Source organism: Pholcus phalangioides, unplaced genomic scaffold, assembly GCF_987345545.1.
Source record: "Pholcus phalangioides strain wild (caught in Gottingen) unplaced genomic scaffold, Ppha-v1.0 ptg000041l_1, whole genome shotgun sequence".
Taxonomy (NCBI): domain Eukaryota; kingdom Metazoa; phylum Arthropoda; class Arachnida; order Araneae; family Pholcidae; genus Pholcus; species Pholcus phalangioides.
This window is the reverse complement of record NW_028301627.1, coordinates 6,599,761-6,619,245: the sequence shown is the minus strand read 5'-3', so window position 1 is coordinate 6,619,245 and position 19,485 is coordinate 6,599,761. Positions and strand designations below refer to the sequence as shown.

General features: G+C 40.7%; 1 protein-coding gene across 4 annotated transcripts in view; it reads left to right on the top strand.

Annotated features, from left to right (window-relative positions):
• LOC149065185 (uncharacterized) overlaps positions 1 to 15,944 on the top strand; it is a 70,788-nt gene extending 54,844 nt beyond the window's left edge. The window contains exons 2-13 of one of the 4 annotated variants that reach the window (XM_089254497.1): positions 2,887 to 3,135; positions 3,232 to 3,335; positions 7,331 to 7,433; positions 8,019 to 8,093; positions 8,195 to 8,281; positions 9,387 to 9,543; positions 11,466 to 11,514; positions 11,620 to 11,706; positions 11,926 to 12,070; positions 12,167 to 12,316; positions 14,021 to 14,127; positions 15,559 to 15,944. In XM_089254497.1, the coding sequence (XP_089110623.1) occupies positions 2,887 to 3,135; positions 3,232 to 3,335; positions 7,331 to 7,433; positions 8,019 to 8,093; positions 8,195 to 8,281; positions 9,387 to 9,543; positions 11,466 to 11,514; positions 11,620 to 11,706; positions 11,926 to 12,070; positions 12,167 to 12,316; positions 14,021 to 14,127; positions 15,559 to 15,688 (1,443 nt within the window). In that variant the 3' untranslated portion in view covers positions 15,689 to 15,944. Of the gene's footprint in view, positions 1 to 2,886; positions 3,136 to 3,231; positions 3,336 to 7,330; positions 7,434 to 8,018; positions 8,094 to 8,194; positions 8,282 to 9,386; positions 9,544 to 11,465; positions 11,515 to 11,619; positions 11,707 to 11,925; positions 12,071 to 12,166; positions 12,317 to 14,020; positions 14,176 to 15,558 lie in introns of all 4 variants that reach the window. The other 3 variants (XM_089254499.1, XM_089254498.1, XM_089254496.1) reach the window with 3 other exon arrangements.
• The last annotated feature ends 3,541 nt before the right edge of the window (positions 15,945 to 19,485 follow it).

Sequence of the window (19,485 nt, the reverse complement as noted above, 5' to 3'; positions counted from 1 at the left end):
TCATTTTACCTCTCCGACTTCAATTGCCGATCATCAAACTTCGGCTTCTTGACTCCGTGTGATCAATAATCTGAAACCCCCCCCCCCCTCCAAAGGATCATTTACACACGGTTTTCTCTCTCCGCCTCTAATTGCCTGCGACTTCTTGACTCCGTGCGATCAGTAACCTGCGGCTCCTGCCATTGAACAGATCATTTACCCACGGTTCCGTACCCGCATGCTCAATTACATGCCACCACTTCTTAGCTCCACCGATCAGCACATGCGGCCCCCCCCCCCCATCAAACAGATAATCATTTAAATACGGTTTCTCGCACGCCTGATCAATTACCTACGGCTTTTTAGCTCTACCGATCATTAAGGGGCCATTCAAGTATTAAGTAAGCAGATTTTCAGCCATTTTTACCCCCCCCCCCCCCCCCGTTAGCAAAATTTCGTCAGCAGAATATTTCATATTTTCAAAAACGGGTGGTTGATGACGTAAGCAACCTTCAAACCCCCTTCCCCCTTGTCATCAAAAGTCAGCAAATCCGAAACCCCCCCCCCCGTAATACTTGAATGACCCCTAATCTGCTGCTCCTTGACCCCATGCAATCAATAACTTGCAGCTCCCTCCCTATCCAAAGGATCATTTCATCCACGGTTCCCTGCCCGTCAATTACCTGCGGCTTCGTAGCGCTACTGATCATTAACCTGCTGCTTCTTCACCCCAAGCGATAATTAACCTGCTGCTTCTTCACCCCAAGCGATAATTAACCTGCTGCTTCTTCACCCCAAGCGATAATTAACCTGCTGCTTCTTCACCCCAAGCGATAATTAACCTGCTGCTTCTTCACCCCAAGCGATAATTAACTTGCTGCTTCTTCACCCCAAGCGATCATTAACCTGTGACTTCTTGACCCCATGCAATCAATAACTTGCAGCTCCCTCCCCTATCCAAAGGATCATTTCATCCACGGTTCCCTGCCCGTCAATTACCTGCGGCTTCGTAGCGCTACTGATCATTAACCTGCTGCTTCTTCACCCCAAGCGATAATTAACCTGCTGCTTCTTCACCCCAAGCGATAATTAACCTGCTGCTTCTTCACCCCAAGCGATAATTAACCTGCTGCTTCTTCACCCCAAGCGATAATTAACCTGCTGCTTCTTCACCCCAAGCGATAATTAACCTGCTGCTTCTTCACCCCAAGCGATAATTAACTTGCTGCTTCTTCACCCCAAGCGATCATTAACCTGTGACTTCTTGACCCCATGCAATCAATAACTTGCAGCTCCCTCCCCTATCCAAAGGATCATTTCATCCACGGTTCCCTGCCAGTCAATTACCTGCGGCTTCATAGCCCTACCGATCATTAACCTGCGGCTTCATAGCGCTACCGATCATTAACCTGCGGCTTCATAGCGCTACCGATCATTAACCTGCGGCTTCATAGCGCTACCGATCATTAACCTGCTGCTTCCGCCCATGCGATCATTAATCTCTGTGACTTCTTGACCTTGATCAATAATCTGCAGCTCCCTTATCCAAAGGAATATTTACCCACCATTCTTTTCAATACCAATCAGTTCCTCTCGTTTTCTTAAGATACTGATCATACACCCGCGACGTCTTGGCCCACTGATCATGTAGCATACTGGTCATTTACCTACGGCTTCTTAGCCCCTTCAATCAATTACCCGAAGCTTCTTAAACGTACGTGTCATTCCTTTGCGACTCACCTAGCAATCGTTAACCTGCAGATATCACATACCAGCGTCTCTTTTGCCAAGTGACCATTTATTTGCAGATCACTTGGGCTAGCCATCATCTATTACAAAGTTTCTTAAACCTTCTTAATGTCACGACACCCCCCCCCCTTTCTTCCCGTGAAGAGGGAAGGTCAATGCACCACATACCTCCTGTAGTGAATAGTGGAGGTCCAATGCTTCACGGGCCCGTTGTAGCGAATGTCAATTTCGAGCAATACGCACTTTAAGGGTAGAATCTTCTTCTGCCCTCCCCCCGGACAGATTTTTCACGTGCCCTTCTAAAAGGAATTTATACCGTGCAAAAAAAAATAGAATCTCTCACCCCCCCCCCCGAGCTGGAGCATGTCATTCCCATCCTTGCGGGAACATGCCAAACACTCATAAAATCAGAAGTGAATTGTTTTTAAAATATGCATACTGCGGTAAATTACGATTCTAACAGCGCTAAACGTGTCATTCATGCAATGGTTGTAAATAGAAATGATCCCTCGGACTCCGAACAAAGCACTCACGGACCACAGGTTACTACTAAAGCACACGTGCACTCCGTCCATATTGCTGTGCGGAACTTATGGTACATGTTGGAATGTACGTGTTGTGAACCAACCTAACATGAAGTTTGTTTCCTCGTAGTGCTGCCATTTGTTTCGAACCGTGAGTGAAGTATAATGATTGAAGATTTGTACTGTTGTAAGCCTGTTGATTTCTGCGACGAGACTTCTTAACGGGGAGATCAGCTCGCATCCGCTCCTCGAAGTTGGGAGCCGCGGAAAACCAAGTTGACGTTACATTTGTTCAAGTGATCATTTACCCGATGCTCTGTAACAGCTTAGCCATCATTTACTGAGGGGCTCCTTATGCCTCATGATTAATGTCAGACACATCCTGGTGTCTCGTGAGTGAGAACTATCCTGATGTCTCATGATTAGTGTTAGTTAGACCCATAGTTCGTTCTGTCCAAACCCTCCCATACAGTTTCATGATTTCCGTGACTTGTCTGTGGTCTTCTTTCTTCATTCAGCTTATATGAAGAAAGTGGGATTGAGTTGCATGCGTTGAAAGCAGGATAGAGTTATGCAATTGCCATGCATAACATAACATATCCCGATTGCTCAATGTTTGGTTTTTCTTCCGCAGTCGCATCATACCAACCACCATTACACCAGCAGGGACAAAGAGAACGTCGACCCGAGAACAAATTCCCTTAGGAGGTTCGCAGCTTCCAAGTCGCCTTCTTCGAACAAGATCATACCAAGGTTCTACTACCCGGATGGTAAACCGGCAACTTCGACTGAGATCGAGACCCACCTCAAGAGGGTTGCGGCCGTTTTCGCCGGTTTGACCGAAGGCAAAGCCAACAGAGAGGAATTTGGAATCATAACAAAGGTAAGATGCAAAATACCACCGTTACTGGATTCAAATCCCATTTTCCAGATTCTAATCTCAAAAACAAATATTCAGTCTTCTCGAACGCATTTTTAGGCATGTGGACTTCCTTTGTATTGGAAATTGCCGCTCTTTCTGGCCGCCAGAGGAGACAAGAGAACTTCAGTGAGTTGCGACGTCTTTTTAGAATACTGGAGAAGGTAATTTTTCCCCATATTCTTGACTTAATGGACATTGAAAATGGATGTTTTAATCTGCCGTGAACTCAACAGAAGATGCTTAAAATTCGGGGACGAGGTTTGATCCAGTATTTCTATACGTGTCAGAAGAATAAGGCGGAAGATTTGGTTATAAGATTTCAGCTTGTAATTCAGGTCAGGGCTGAAGAGCGGCTCCCAGTTACTGGTTCCGTTACCGGAACGAGTCCACAGTTCTCGTAATGCGCTGTTCTGCAAAACAGAACAGCGCATTACAACAACGGCTAGAGCAGGTATCTTCAACATGGTGCTCACTGAAGCACCCGAGTCCGATTTGGTGCTCGCGAGCACTTGATCAACGTTCCAATTAAATTACCTTTCTCAAATTGCATTCAAGGATTGAAATCATCCTGATTCCATGCATTCGTATGTCAAACTTGCCGTAAGGGTGCTGTTCTTTTGGTGATGGGTAAATACAGTGCTCGCGACCAGGAAAAAGGTTGCAGACCTCTGGACTAGAGAGTACACCAGTGAGTGCAAAAGAATCTGATTGCGGAATCCGCCTTACGAAAAGCTCTGCTCTCTAGCGGCTTGTTTTCTCGAGCAGAACGACTAGCATGGAACCCGCTCTTCAGCGCACTACGTGGAGCAGAAGGACTAACATGGATCTATTCTCCAGCGTGTTGTTTCGCGATAGGAACAGCTATAGCAGTAACCCATACTCTATATAATACTTGGTTTTCTGAAAAATAATAATCAACCGGAAAGCACTCTACAGCGTGTTATCATTTCATCAAGAGAACGACGCTCTCCAATACGCAGTTCGTGGAAACTGAATGATTTATATGGGCTCGTTCGTTAGCATGCTACTTTTCGAAGGAAACAAACTGGGCCCGCTCTTCAACTTAATGGTCTCTAACAGGCTGTTTGGCGACTAGAGGAACCCGCTCTCCGATGCGCTGTTCAATCAACGGAACGACTTCCATGGATTGGACTCGTTTTTCGGCGTGCTGTTTTGCGAAGAAAATTATGACCGTGGTAATCGTTCTGTTCGGTAAAGCAAGGAATTGGGAAATGGATTCCGCTTGCCGCCAAACAGCATGTTAGAGACCAGCGAATTGGAAAGGGAGATCCAGGTATCTCATTCCCTTGCATATAGAAATGTCCTCTCCACTTGGCAATACAAGATTCATTGAAAGACTGGTTACTTGTGGAAATGTAGATTACAAGAAAGAAAATTCATCACTGTCCTCACGGGGACTTGAACCCCGGTCTCTCGCTTGCCGGACGAGTGCTCCCCGTGGGGGAAGTGATGAATTTTCTTCCTTGTAATCTTCATCTCCCCGAATAACCAGTCTTTCAATGAATCTTGTATCTCATTCCCTTCGAAATCGCACACCTGGCAATGAGTTCATGTATGGCGTTCTATTATGTAGATCAAAGTAGCCTTGGGTTATCGTCACAAAGGCAATTTATTAGTGAATTATATAGACTGGTTTTTCCTTTCGTGAAAGGTTGATTATTTCATTTTTTCCCAAATATTTCACATTAATCATGTGTATAGCTGTGCCTTTCAATCACGAAAAATAGATCGACCGGACCGCTGGCTTCCAAAGGTTGAGAACCACTGCGCTAGAGGACAAGAACAGATCCGTGTTAGTCGCTCTGTTTCAATGAACTGCGAGTTAGGGGGGAGTATGTTCCGCCATTCCATTCTTTCGCTAAACAGAGCAGCTACCAGATTCTTCCGAGCTTTCTAGTTTCTAGCCCCTGTTGTTTGGTGGCTAGTGAAACTCCGTTTTTGGATGCGCTGTTCTACGAAAGAGAAGCCATCCCGTTTCGTAGAACAGTGCATTGGAGAAAACGTCCCGCTAGTCGCCTAACAACATGCTAGAGAGCGGGTCCCTGCCACTCATTTCCTCTACAAAGAACAAATCCATATAAACTTTTCCGTGAGCTGGAGAAGCTGGTTACAGCTAATCGTTCTGCTCAAGAAAACATGCCAATTAACAAGAACAGGCCCATGTTAGTTTTTCCGTTTCATCATTCTACACATTGAACGAACAGACACATCCCGTTTCTCATCTCAGATAGGCATCGAAGCTTTCTCGGGGGATAGGTTGTAGTAAGCGGCAGGTCAGCGTATCGGCCCAATCATTCTGCTCCAGAGAAACGTTGAGTATGCGTCTTCAACTTGATGCATAGAATTCTTTTGGTGAGAAATTTCATGCTTGCAACACTCAGATCGACAGGAGTCGGTGAAGTCCTGAAAGGAAGACTCGAAAAAGGGGGGGGATGAAGACCACAGGAAAATTGCGAAAAGTTTGGGTAACTGCAAGATGATGGGACTAGGTTTAGGAAATGCGTAGTTAGACGTGAAGAACTGTCTAGTTTCTAGTTGTCTTTCTGGTCGGGAATACAAAGCCCTTCTCCGATAGACTTGGTGGTAAATAAAGTAGCTTGGTAAGAGAGTTTTCGCTGACGTGGGTTATTTCCCAACACGTGTCACACCCCGCCTCAAGGGACTATTTTTACTGATGAGAGTGAAGAAAAGCAAGCTCAACCACACTGTGAGGAAAAAAACACGGAAATGGAGTTTTCAGCAATTTTTTTTTTCTTACCCCACCCCCCATAGGATAAACACGGGGGAAAAAAATAATCTTTCTGTTTATATGAAACACTTCCTGGATTCCGATTTTCGGTGCAGAAAAATTTCTAGAACATTCCGTAAAAACTCTAAAATGATTCATTGGATGCTCGTTCATTAACATTCACAGTTCTCCACTGCATACATCACATTGCTCAACACTGATTTTGTTCTTAAAGATATTTCAGTGATTTTGGGTTATATTGGGGCTACCGATTCCGAATCTGGCATTGATTTTGTCAGATTGGCTGTAGTTTTTGAGAAAAAGTAAGAAATTGCACTGGTAACGCTGTAAGCAGCGTACAAATCATATTGAAACAGTGCGTTATAAACAAAAATAGTAAATCATTGGCAAAGATACTTCGTGATTTTTAGAATCATTTTGGGTTGCTGATTCCTAATCATGAATTGGTTTTGTTAGATTAGCTTTAGTTTCTGAGATAAGTGTAAATTAAATTTGAATGGCAATACATAAGTAGCATACAAATCGCATTGAAACTGCGTTATCCATGGGCAATTTACTACCGATTGAGTTGTAGAGGAAGTGTGTGTGTGTAGGTACCTAACAGTCTGAGTGCGTATCTAATGTGTTTGAAATTACAATGCTGCCATCTATGGGTGAAGTGTAATGGTTGAATATTTGTAGCGTTGTAGGAATGTTGCTCGCTGTCGCGAGACTTTCTTAACGGGGAGATCGGCTCGCATTCACGACTCAAAGTTAGGAACTCACCCGGGTCCTTGCGATGCGAGTCCGTCACTATGACCACTCTACTTCCACAGCGGCTTATAAATAAATGCAGTCAAACCTTTGGCAAAGGTATTTTAGCGATTTTTAAGTCACTTTGGGGGGGGGGGCTGATTCTGAATCTGGCATTGATTGTCAGACTGGCTATAGTTTTTGTGATAACGCATACGCTCAACCATGTGATTTGTATTCTGCTTGTGTGTACTGCCATTGAAATTTAATTTTCACTCTATCTCAAAAACTAGAGCCACTCTGACTGAGCCAATGCCAGAATCGGAATCTCTGTGCCCGAGTGGCATGGTGGTAAGATGCTCGTCTGCCATCGTGAAGGTTGTTGTCAGGGTCCCGGGTTCGAACCCAAGGGAGGATATAGATAAGATATTTTCCCTAACGAACTCGAGGCGACCGCCGATAGACAGCGCCTTCACTTCCAACCCATCTCACTAATGGCAGTAAATTGCAATATAGCGATATGGCCAGAGTTGGTGTTTGGTGAAGTAGTAGTAGAATCGGAATCTACATTAATGTACCCTAAAACGATTAAATTCCTTAAGAATATGAATTTTTCTTTTTTTTGAGTAGTGTTATTATTTATTATCATTGCAGGGTGGTCAACGCTTGTCACGATGAAGCTTCTAAATTCGTCTTCGTTATGTCGAGGGGTAGCAGGAACTACTTACTTCCCGAAGACTTCAATCCACTGATGCAGGTAAAAACAAATTCCAGTCAGTTATTTAACTCTACGCAGTAGGTCATAGGATCAATAGGTCAAAGAATTCACATAAGATCTAGATAATATTCAGAATAATGGCTTTTTGAGCAGTGAGTGTGGCAGCAGCTAGAGGGTTAATTAGACAACACAATCTGTAGCAGATGGCCTCCGCGCGACGCCACTGAAGGTCATCTCCCCATACCATTACCTCCTAGAGGTGATATACCCATTGAATATTGTAGGCCGCCGCATGTGCCATCTTTACCCTTTTTTGGTAGTATATCCAATGGCTATAGGTGAGGTGACCTATAGTGACGCCGGGGGTAATTTTATTTTCCCCGGTTAATCCGGCCCTGGCATTTGCTGCCACCATTCCTTGAAAAAAAGTTACGCATGCGTTTCTAGGCACATAAAGTTGTCAAACGATTTTGACGAGAAGTGAGCCGATTTTGAAATCATGAAACCTCTAAATCAGTGTTTCCCAAAACGGTCAATTGCCTTCTAGGGAAAGGGGGGGCTATGAACACAGAATTGACCAGTTATATCCCATTGACTCATTATCCATTTGTCTCAACGTTCCAGGATGTGATCGATTCTCATCCGGGCTTGACTTTCCTCAAGGAAGCTACAGAATTTCATACTAGATACATTCATACGGTGAGTTCTGTCATAAATGGCTGAAATTTTCATTGTCCGTTTCAATTCTATCAGACTCATTGCTGTATTTCCCTCAATTATTTTTCTGTAATAAATTTCAGGTCACAGCTAGAATATATTACTGTGTTAACAGATCATGGAGTGGAAAAATAACTGTCCCCGAATTGAGGAAGAGCAATTTTCTACAGGTAAGGATTCAAACAGCCAGATTTAAGAAACAGATAACACTATGTATATAAAATTGCTTTTTATGTCTGTGTTTGCATGTTTTCTATACAAATCTACAATTTTAGATCTATTGTTGCCAAATTTTGCATATATACCAAACGGGACCCGACTTGAACGATCGGCTACTTTAAAAGTTCGTCTACAAATGCGCCAAGTTGGCAAAAAACCGTCTGACAACAATGGTTCCTGGGCCTCAACAATCACTTTTGCGGAATGTTTACCGTGGTTCCCTAGCAACGCATTTCAGATATGCATATGCCTTTGCAATGGTTTGTCACTTCTTGCTACCAGTGTATTATGTATATATAATAGTTTATATATATATGTCTTTATAAGGGTTTGTTACTTTTTCAATCCTCCCAGTAATTGAAGAAAACCCGGGCAGCGCTAGGTACTATAGCTTGTACCCTATATTTATTATATCGGCTTGGAATTCGCTTTGTGCCGTACATGTCTATAGTTATTCGTCGGGGGTGGGGGGGGGGTCTCGGCTCGAGGTCTACTGGCGACGTGCGTATCTTCGTAAGCACCTGTTCAATGTAATTTCAATTTCATGTCTTCTTGCCGGCTTGTGGTCTTTCGGTGCTTAGTGCTCTGGGTGTCAAATTGCTCTTCCACCATGGCCAAACCTTCTGGGTAACCAGCTTATATCCCTATGTGGACTGAGCGTGGGGTTATGGATAGTTTTGGGAACCCAGAACCATCTAGGAGCGGAAAACAACGGTGTTAGAGTGGGGGCTGACTGCTTCAGAACACTCCTAAGAGCCGAATTTCTAGTATGAATTCACGTTGTGTGTGACCTGTATAACAGTAAGAGGGGACCCCATACTCCCTATTAACTCTTTTTTTTCATCGATATCGTAAACTCTGTGTTACGCCGTCTTACGTACGACTATACGTGCGCACAATAACTGCTGTATTATATAATCCTAAGTGCATATGCATACTGAATTTCGTCAAAATTTGTCCAGAAGTTCCAGAGTTAATCGACCACGAATGAAAATTCTCTTAATTTTGGACTCCAGTGTATGTTCAGCTTTCAAATTAACAATCTTTCTCTTCTAGGTCTTGTCTGCATTGGAAGAAGAAGAGGACATCAATCAAATCACCGATTACTTCTCTTACGAACATTTCTATGTTATTTACTGCAAGTTCTGGGAACTGGACAAAGACCACGACTTGTATATAGATCAGAACGATTTGCGGCATCATAATGGTGGAGGTGAGTTCCACACAAATACTCGCATTAATGAGTCAAAAAATTTAGTTTTTTGTGATGGTTCTAATCAGGTGCAGGGATCAATTTCCCTTCATACTCTGTCATCTGATTCGAATCACGCGCAGCAAATTCAATGTAACTGCAGCTGCCCCTAACTGATATAGTAAAGCATCGAATTACTACCGACAGGTGCCCAATCAGAAGTCGAGTTGTGCCTCAGAAGATTATCTCCAGAGTATGCCTATACACTAGGTTTCTTTCATGGTAGAAAATTGACCTGATACACTGATAGGTAAGCCCATCGGATAACCCCAAACTATTAACCGGTATCAATTTCAGTTGTCTATAGCGAAACTACTAGACGAGGGATATTCAACCTTTCTCGAGTCGCGAGCACTGCTTACGCTTACCAAACAGGGAGCATCCCTTAATGCAAGGGTCCTCAACCTTTAGGAAAATGCGGGCCACTAAAGTGATCTAGAGATATGCCGTGGGCCGCTTGAGTGATGTGTAGATGTGCTGCATGCCACTCGAGTGAACTGTATTTAAGAATGGGACCCACGACACATTTAATCTGGAGATATGCCATACCTATGTGATCTGGAGATGTGTCGTAGGCCGCTTGCATGATCTATGACATAGGCCACTTAAGTCATCTTATTTTTGTCGTAAGTTACTTAAATGATCTGGAGATATACCGCGAGCCACTTAAGCAATCAATAAATGTGTTGCGGACCACTTGAGTGATCTGTAGATGTGCTGCATGTCATGTAGTAATAAGTCATGTCTAAAGATGTCATCCCTTTTTCAAGTGATCTGGAGATATACCACTGGGTCACGTAAGTGATCTGTAAATGCACCGCTTTTCACAAAATTAGGGTTATTAGGTAAACTATTGCCGTGAGCCAAGAGTTGAGCGTGTATGCCTTTCGGCAACGTTTACATTTGTAAACTTGAAATCTGCATTTAATCGTAATTCTTGCATACAATTTTTTTACAGTGCATTTAATTAGAGTTGATCAAGTTAGCACGAAATCTGGCACAAGCATTGAGCACTCACTTGATACTTCAGGGAGCAAGCACCATGGTGCTCGCAAGCAACCGATTGAAGATACCGGTATCTTTCTATACTAGACCATATGTTCTCAATGGCGTATTTATGGGGAGGCATAGGCAGGATCGATCTTTAAAGGGGACACAAACATTTTCTTCCCAAGAAATTTTGAGTTACCACTCTTCAAAACAGCATTTAAATTAACAGAAATTGGTTGATTTCACATATAAAAGGTATTTTCCTTCGATATTCCATCAGCTTGGGGTCCGGGCTTCCTGAACACCCCCCCCCCCCTGCATACGCCTCTGACGCTGTAGCGGGTTATAACTCCAGCGCGGCAGCAAATTTTGAGGAATGAGAGAAGGGTGGCAAAATTTGTACAGCCCACTGATGGTATAACCCATGTATCCGCCTCTGACTGAAGAGCGAGAGGGTAGGTCACTGAGTGACCTAGATAGTCTGTGAGCATGGGAGTGACCTAGAACAGGGGTGGCCAATCCGCGGCGCGCGTGTTACTTGTGGCACACCATGGTAACAGGAATGGCACACTTTTCAAAAATTAAAGAAATTCTATTCCACTTTTTAATCAATCGTCTAACTTTGAAACAATCTTTTGCTCATGAACGATGGCCTTGTATAGGCTGTCAAACCTATATTTGGATATGGTAGACACTCTTAAAATATTAATTATGCTATGACCTTTTACTCAATGCGTTTCTGGTCGAGCTGCTACTTGCCAGAAAGCAGGTATCATTCAAACGAGAGTTCGAACCAGCAGTTTATTAGACAGGAGTAAAGTACGTTTTATGATACATTTTGTTAAACTGGACGTATCCATAACTATTAATTGAATACTGTTCTTTATCCATAGCTCTTTCCACCAAAATTATCCAGAGGTTATTTTCTGGAGCAGTTACTCGGTGAGTATTCTTCAAGTAATTTGCGATACCTTCATATGAGTTTTAAAGGCACACATGATAATGGTACCAACAGGTATTTCAATATGAATTTCGTCTCCAAATTAGAGGCCCGATCCAGAAAGAAGGCAAAATGAGCTACTCAGAGTTCGTTTGGTTCCTGATCTCAGAGGAAGACAAAAGACATCCGAGAAGGTAAGAACTTGTCTATTTCTAGTTATAGCGGGTTATCCATAATTAAAGAACCCTATTTCAAAGCCGAAACCAGTCATCAGAAACCTGTAAAACTTTGTAGATTACTGAAAAAAGGATGGGAATTTTTCTTAAATATAGACACCAGAGGGCGTTTTATTAATAGTGTTTTTATAATTACCAAATTATATTATTGATGATTGTCCATTCCTCTATTTCCAGCATAGAGTATTGGTTCCGTTGCATGGACCTGGACGGCGATGGGTATTTGTCCATGTACGAGCTGGAATATTTCTATCAAGAGCAGCTCCAGAGGCTAGAGGCGTTAGGTATTGAAACCTTACCGTTCAACGACTGCCTTTGCCAAGTAAGACACTCTGATGTCACGTCACTCACGCTCTGACGACATTAAGATCTTAAAATGGAAGAGTTGCGATTCCATCGTTTGTATCTTTTGTTTCAGATGCTGGACATCATCAAGCCGAAGACTCATGGTAGGATATCACTGTCAGACCTGAAGAAATGCAAAATGACGCCGATATTTTTCGACACGTTCTTCAACTTGGAGAAATACTTGGACCATGAACAGAGAGATCCATTCGCTTCACAGAGGGTGAGTTGAATTACATATGTCGTTATGCGAATCACATAGAAAATATCCATTAGTACAGGGCAGTGTTTTTTTAATTAGCACTCACCCAGGGACCCCTTGGTCAAAAAACCAAGGAAATAAACCCTCCTATTCGGCTGCATACGCCCAATCAAAGGAGGGAGGGATCTTTAGTTCCTCGGTTTTTGACCAAAGGGTCCTCGGAATGGTCTACGAATAACATGAAAAATGTGTTTAAAAATAACTCAGAAAACTATAAATCATGTGAGAAATGTGCCTCGTAATCAAGAGGAAAATATCAGTGTTCTAGGAATCGCGAGAGAAATGTGACTAGGAATCACGTTGGATCAAACATCGTTGATCTAGGAACTATGCGATTATCGACATGTTTTATATCGTTAGACTAGGAACTATGTAAAAAAATTGTCTGGTCGCAAGTAAAATACAGTTGGTCTAGCGCAAGAGATGGCAAATCTTTTTCCAAGCATGAATTTAAACAAGCGTCCTGTTTTACGGGACACAAACATTCCCTCAGTTTTTGCAACAATATTGTTCGGATGTCCTCTTATTTTCCTGAAAAATGTTCAGTTTGTCTCTCTCATCTGAATTGTTTTTATTTTTTAGACATAAATTTGATTATCACAATACAGTTTTTGTATGTACGTGTATTGGCAGAGGCAAATTAAGCTCGGTTGAGGCCCTTTGAATTAGAAAAAATTTGGTTTTTTTGGGGGGGGCTTTTCAGAAGTCAGTGCGCCTTGTTAAATCCTCCTCTGTTTATCAGTAGAAAAGTTCATCTTACCTACATCATGTTAGGCATAGACACCGGAACCTGAGAACTCAGGGTGCCTAGGTTCCCCACCCCCTGAAGAATTCATAGATATATAATGTAATTGTATTATATAATGCATGTCCCCCCATATGGACGATCTCGAATCTCGTACACATTTGACATCAAGCAACTACGCCCGAAGAAAAGCATATCGAATAGAAAGTCATCTCACATAGTTATTATTTTAAGAGTGCCTACTTCACTAAATATAGGTTTGGCAGCCTACAAGACTAATATTCATAAGAAAATGATTGTTTTAAAGTTGGAGAGAATTTCTTTTGATTGAAAAATTGAATATAATTGCTTTAATTTTTGAAAAGCGTTCGTGAGCCACTCGTGACACCATGGCAGACATGCTGCGGATTGGTTACACCTGGTTTAGCGAATCCTTTAACCATTTTCCCCTGTGGTTTGGCGAATCATGAATCACTTTCAAGAGTTTTTAAGAATAGGAGTATTATTAAATAGTACTCCTATTCTTGAAAGCTGTTAATTTTTTTATGGTTTTATGTATTTTATTCCAGTTTTTATGGAGCCTAAATGGCCATGTTTATCAATAGCTATGACATCAATTACTTTTTTACCAGCAGAACTGCTGTTAAGAATAAGCCGAGATTGAAATATTTAGTTGTCTTTCTTATATTGTTGATCTTTTCATGCGGAGCCGCAGGCGGGTCTCGTGTCCCGAGCGCTGGACCTGAGGGGGCGCGAATTTCATTCTGAAACCTCTCCTTCAACATTACAAGAGGGCGTCAAAATGTGCGCTAGCCCCGGGTGACCAAGCATCTAGTTGCAGCCCTGTTTTCATGTTAAATAATTTTGTGAATTATCTGCATGAAACTGATTTATACCATTTTGTTACTATGAACTATTAGGAGCACGATGGCGAAGGACCAGAGTTGTCTGACTGGGATAGGTACGCAGCTGACGAATACGAGCTACTGGTTGCCGAAGAAGGTGCCGAGCACCAGGACGACATGATGTACGTTATGGACTTTGTGTAACAAAATATCGTCTTACTGCGATTGATGTACGTCATGAACAGGCTTTTCTAACAGCATGTTGATATTATTTTACATGTCTTTATCCATTTTTTGCAATTATTACGTAATCGATCAGCCAAACATTCAAAAACATAATATATAAAACTCACAACAGACTTATAGTCAATAGTCATTATAAACCCTAAGTGGGCCCATAATCTTGCATTTTACTACGCATATGTGGTACCTCATTTCAGTCTGGTAGATGACTTTCACCCACTGGTCGGTCCATTGATGGAATCATAATAAATAATATAACTATGGAATCAAGTCCCATAGGTGTCTTCAGTTTCTGAGGATGAGTATTATATTGAAATTTAAGTTTGTTTTTACTAGGCAAAATTTTTCAACATGATTGTCATGGAACCAGAGAGAAGAAACTCTGGTAGAGATCTAGAATCCCAGATAAACATTGCTAGGAGTTTCGCAAGAAATATGAATGAATGGCAGAGCAAACGGTAATACAGCAGGTTACGGTAACTTGTCAATACCTGTGGTTGGGTGCTTCATAGATAAAACGAAACTAAAAACATTTAATAAAAAGTTCCTTGCCCAGTCATTCTTAAGGAGACCTACAATACACAAAAGGTTTGGGGAACAGCAGCCTAAAAAGACTATCATTTTAATAGGTGAAAATCATTCAAAAATTTAAACGAATTTCTTCAATTGTTTAAAATATTGAGCATGCCCGCCACCATTGCTTTAACCTGTAGTTCATAATCACTGTGCGGGGTGCCAACTGAGGTTTTTTCTATACTTGTGCAGTTTCAGCATTGGTGTAAGTTGCCATAGGGGGTATATTATGGATTTGATTTTGATTGTTTCTTGGGCCGGGATATGATTTTGAGCTTTGCTTATAATACAGATGGGTCACCAAGCATAAAAAGGCTGCGGTTATAATAGAGTGAAGAGATAAGTTGTACGACAATTGCGACTAGAAAGGAAAAAAATGCATGGGGTGGAGGAAGAGATGTCCATGCATAGTAAAAGAGGAAATGGCCGGAGGGGGTTTTGAAACGTAAGGGTGTGATGACTGAGAAGGGGGAGGGAAAAAAGGGGGAGATACGAACTGATCAGTAGATAGGGAAAATCCTTTCCTTACGGTAAAAACAAATATTTTTGTTTTGACTCTGGTACATCGTTGAGTGGTCTATTTCTCTTCTTTGTCTCACTGCTCAAATATGTGAGGCATGAAACAAAACAACAATTGTTTTCTACGCTCGTTTATATCTCTTACCTCTTCGCTCCAGTATGTGTTTGGCCAAAGGGTACAGCGAGGGTAAAAACGTTTAGAAGCCCTAGTTTAAAGAATCATTTATTGGTATTTGCATTTTGATTTTATAGTATATGTAATATTTTTAATTCTGTAGAGTTTATGAAGATGCAGAAAGTTCTAGAACCTCCGATGGCGGCTGCAGCAACCCCATAATTGAGATGCCGAAGAGCAACTCCGAAGAAGAATACGACTACGCCGATACCGATGCGGAATACAAGTTCTGATATTCAGATTTAATTATACAGGGTTATCAGCTGCGGAAAACCATTTCTTGCCAAAAGTTCTGATACATGTACATTTTAACCATATGTGCTCGAACAGTTAAACAAAACCATGTAATGATGCCAGTATTATTATGTAAAATTGCTGAACCAATCAGATTAATCAATTGTCCAATTTCAAGGATACCTGACCGGTCTAATTGCCACTAAATCTATTTCATTTCCCAAACATAGGCCGCATCTAAAATCACCCCAACATAAAAAAAAAAAAAAAAAAAGCAATAACTTATACTATGGGCGTATTCGTATTTCACAAGGCTTTGTGAATAGCACATTGCTACCCGCACTCATTTTTCATTGATAAAGATTAATCATTGGCAGCTAAGTTTCTGACGGCCAACATGCTAGGCATGTTTAACTAGAACGATCCAATCTTAACATGGGTAGAAAAAGGGGACATGTTCAGATACAAAATTACATGCGTATTTGCTTTGACATTTGGAACTTTGTACTGCAGCCATCTTAGGCCTTGATCATGAATTCTATGCATTGGATCAAACCATTGTCTGGCACGTATCTGGAGTGAACCCCTCAATAATGGCTCCTACAGTTGATGTATTACAGGGATCGCAGTTGACTTCGATGGTGTTCGTGATACCTGGTAATGGTAGCCGATGCTAATCTTATCTAGAGATTGGTTTTTTTTTGCAATATAGCACCCACAATCTAAAAAAAATTCAAGATTGCAATTTTTCCTTGACAACAGAGACAATGAAGGCCATGATTGAAGTTCAATCCAGATGTGCGACAGAGACTCATCGTTTCAATGTCTTCATGCATAAAATCTATGATCAAGACCGAAGATGGCCAGTCTAACACAGGGGTTTTCAAACTTTTTCTACCCGTGGTGCTCCAGAACAGTTTAACAAAGAATCCTTCGAAAACCTTTGTCAAGAAACCTTCACGGCACCCCAGTACTATTACTAAACCAGGGATGACATACAGCAATTACTTTAACGAGTTAATGAAGAATATTGTCAGAATCAATAAAATTCAATTACTCATTATCTGATGGCTCACAATTTTATAGACACAAATATATACCAGTCTATCCGCCCCATCAACAGATTAGACAATACCAGCTGCATCCTCTTCATCATTGTCAAAACGTTCTACGCACAGAACTGGCTTCAGGTACTAAAGATGGCAAGATCTGGTATTATAACGTGGCACGAGAATATGTAAATTTGTCTCGCCTGGTCCTTCAAGCCATGTAAAAGGTTCCCAGAATATTACTTTTCCTGGGGGTAGGGATGTATGATGCTGTTGAGACAGCCATGTAAAAACTGTGAAATGATATTCACAATTTCTGCAACAGTGTTACATTGAAGGACCAGACACGCCCCGCTTCCCATCTCAAGGAGATATCGAAGCGTTATGCAACGGTGTTACAATCACAATGAACTTGTCTATCAAATGTGTACATAGTATTTATTTTGTATCCCAAGTTTTGTGTGATAGTGTTATTATTATACGTGTTGTTGCTAATCATAGTCTAATTTATACAGTGTATTTGGCTACAGTTTGTGGTGCGTGTCCGATTATTTTCTCCAAGAAGACTGGTCAATCGAGTTTTCCCCTCTAATGTAGTCAAGTGTTGTGCGTCTAATATGTCTTAAAATTATTTGTGTATTATTATGCTTGAATATGTCTTCTTATTTCAAGTCGACAAGATAATGAAATAAATCTTTATTAATTTGCATATTGTAGAATTACAATTATTTGATTGCATCTTAGGTAGTCTTAGATTAATCGCTCACTGTTTTCTGGAAACAATTTTTATATCCCACATTGCATGGCTCTTACTGGTAAAGGATTGGATTGGATTTTCAGTTTATTGGCGCAAGGACCAATTTGGCCAAACTGCGCCAAAGCATCACATAAAAATAAGAAAAATGTCCTTTTGTCATGTCAAAAAACTAAAACATATAAAAAGGAACATGAAACGTAAAACAATGACATACTGGTAAAGCTTGAAAGAAAGTAACTTACATGAACCATGAATTTGACTTCAAGGAAATTGTGGACAGATTGCTAGCAGCGATTTTGAGGGCTTGGAACCCACAAGATTGTAAACAATATCAACCCCTTTATGTGCGGGCTTCTGGCAACAAGTCTAGACAATGTGCAGTTGAAAGATAAATCTCAAAATCTGGTAGTAGTATGTAGGAAATGAGAGGGAAAAAGAAAGGGAACAGGTTTTGGTTTTCTATTCCCTCTCTTTATATATATAATATATTATTTTAATCATCAAACCGTAGCGAGATGTAAAATGCAAAAAAAAAAAGATAATGCTGAGGTAAAGGAGAAGATCTTTTGTTTTCCGTTTACAGAGTTACCATATGCTAAGGCAGTGGTTCTTAACTAGAGGTGCCGGCACCCCGGGGTAAGAGGAAATATTTTGGGGGTGGGGTGCGAGATAGAAAAAAAAATACTAACATGTTGACTGAGTATTTAGACTGATCAAAATGTCGGAAAAATTAAATTTTTTAATTCCTTGAACAGTACAAGTCATACTGGCATTGAACATTTTTTTTTTTTAATGTGTCAGCTCGCAGATACGTATTGCACGAAATTTTAATGCTGCCAGCTTGAAGGGATTTACAGGGCACTTTTGAATCAAAACACAAATTTTTAGAGAGAGAAACTTTTTTGGAGAGATTTTTTTCCAAGAAAAGACAGAACTTTGCTAACACTTCCACCATTCGTTACCATCTCCATTCGCAAAATATGGTTTCACCACTTTTGCCGATGAAAACGAAAACCAAAAATCAATTAAATGTAAATGATAATATGCGGGTGAACCCCTTTTCAAAAAAGAACTTTAAAATTTTAAAATATTGATATGAAAAAGCGGGGGGGGGGGGGAAATAGAACTAAAAATCAAAAATCGACAATTTAAAATTTTTTACATTTGTGCATTTCTTACAATCAAGTAATTCCGCGATTATCTTTTAAGTTTAAAATGTTTATTAGTTAATTAGTTGCTAATGTAATTAATTGCAAAAAAAAAAAAACTAAATTATCAATAAATAAACAATTCATTGTTCAAGAGGGTGCAGGAAAGTAAATCAAGTTATGCTGGAGATGTGGGATGGAAAAAGGTTAACAACCACTTAACGAAATTAGACTTGGCACTGGCTCTGCTGGGACAGGTTCTTAAACAGAGGTCCATGGGCCCACTTGGAAGCCTTGGAGATGTTTTGTGGGGGGGGGGGGGGGGGGAGTCAGCGAGCTTGGATAAGAAAACAGTCTACTTATCAATTTCACATTATGTGCTGAAAAAAAGAATCTCTAAAGGGGTCTGTGGCTTCATTTTGTTGGAGCTACTATATTTTCATACTAAAGTTTGATTTTTCACGTCAAAAACTGGTTAAAACTGCCAAAAACCTAAATGAATGCTTTTCGATAATGTTTTGAACACAATAGATATATAACATGATGAAAAACTTGCACATTACAATGTTTTTTTTTGCACATTACAATGTTTTGCACATTTTAATCTTAACCACTAACTTATTAAATTAATTAATTTAATAGTTAATTTCATCAATTTATATCATATTAAAACAGAATATGCATTATAATTTGCAATTTTTCGAATTTTTCAACATAAAAAGTGTCTAAACACATAAAATATAATTTTATGTTCCATTTTATCTAAATTACTCAGTACCTGTGTTCAGTTTGCTAAGCCGTTCATTAAAAATATGTGTGATGGAAATAGGGCACCAGGGTTA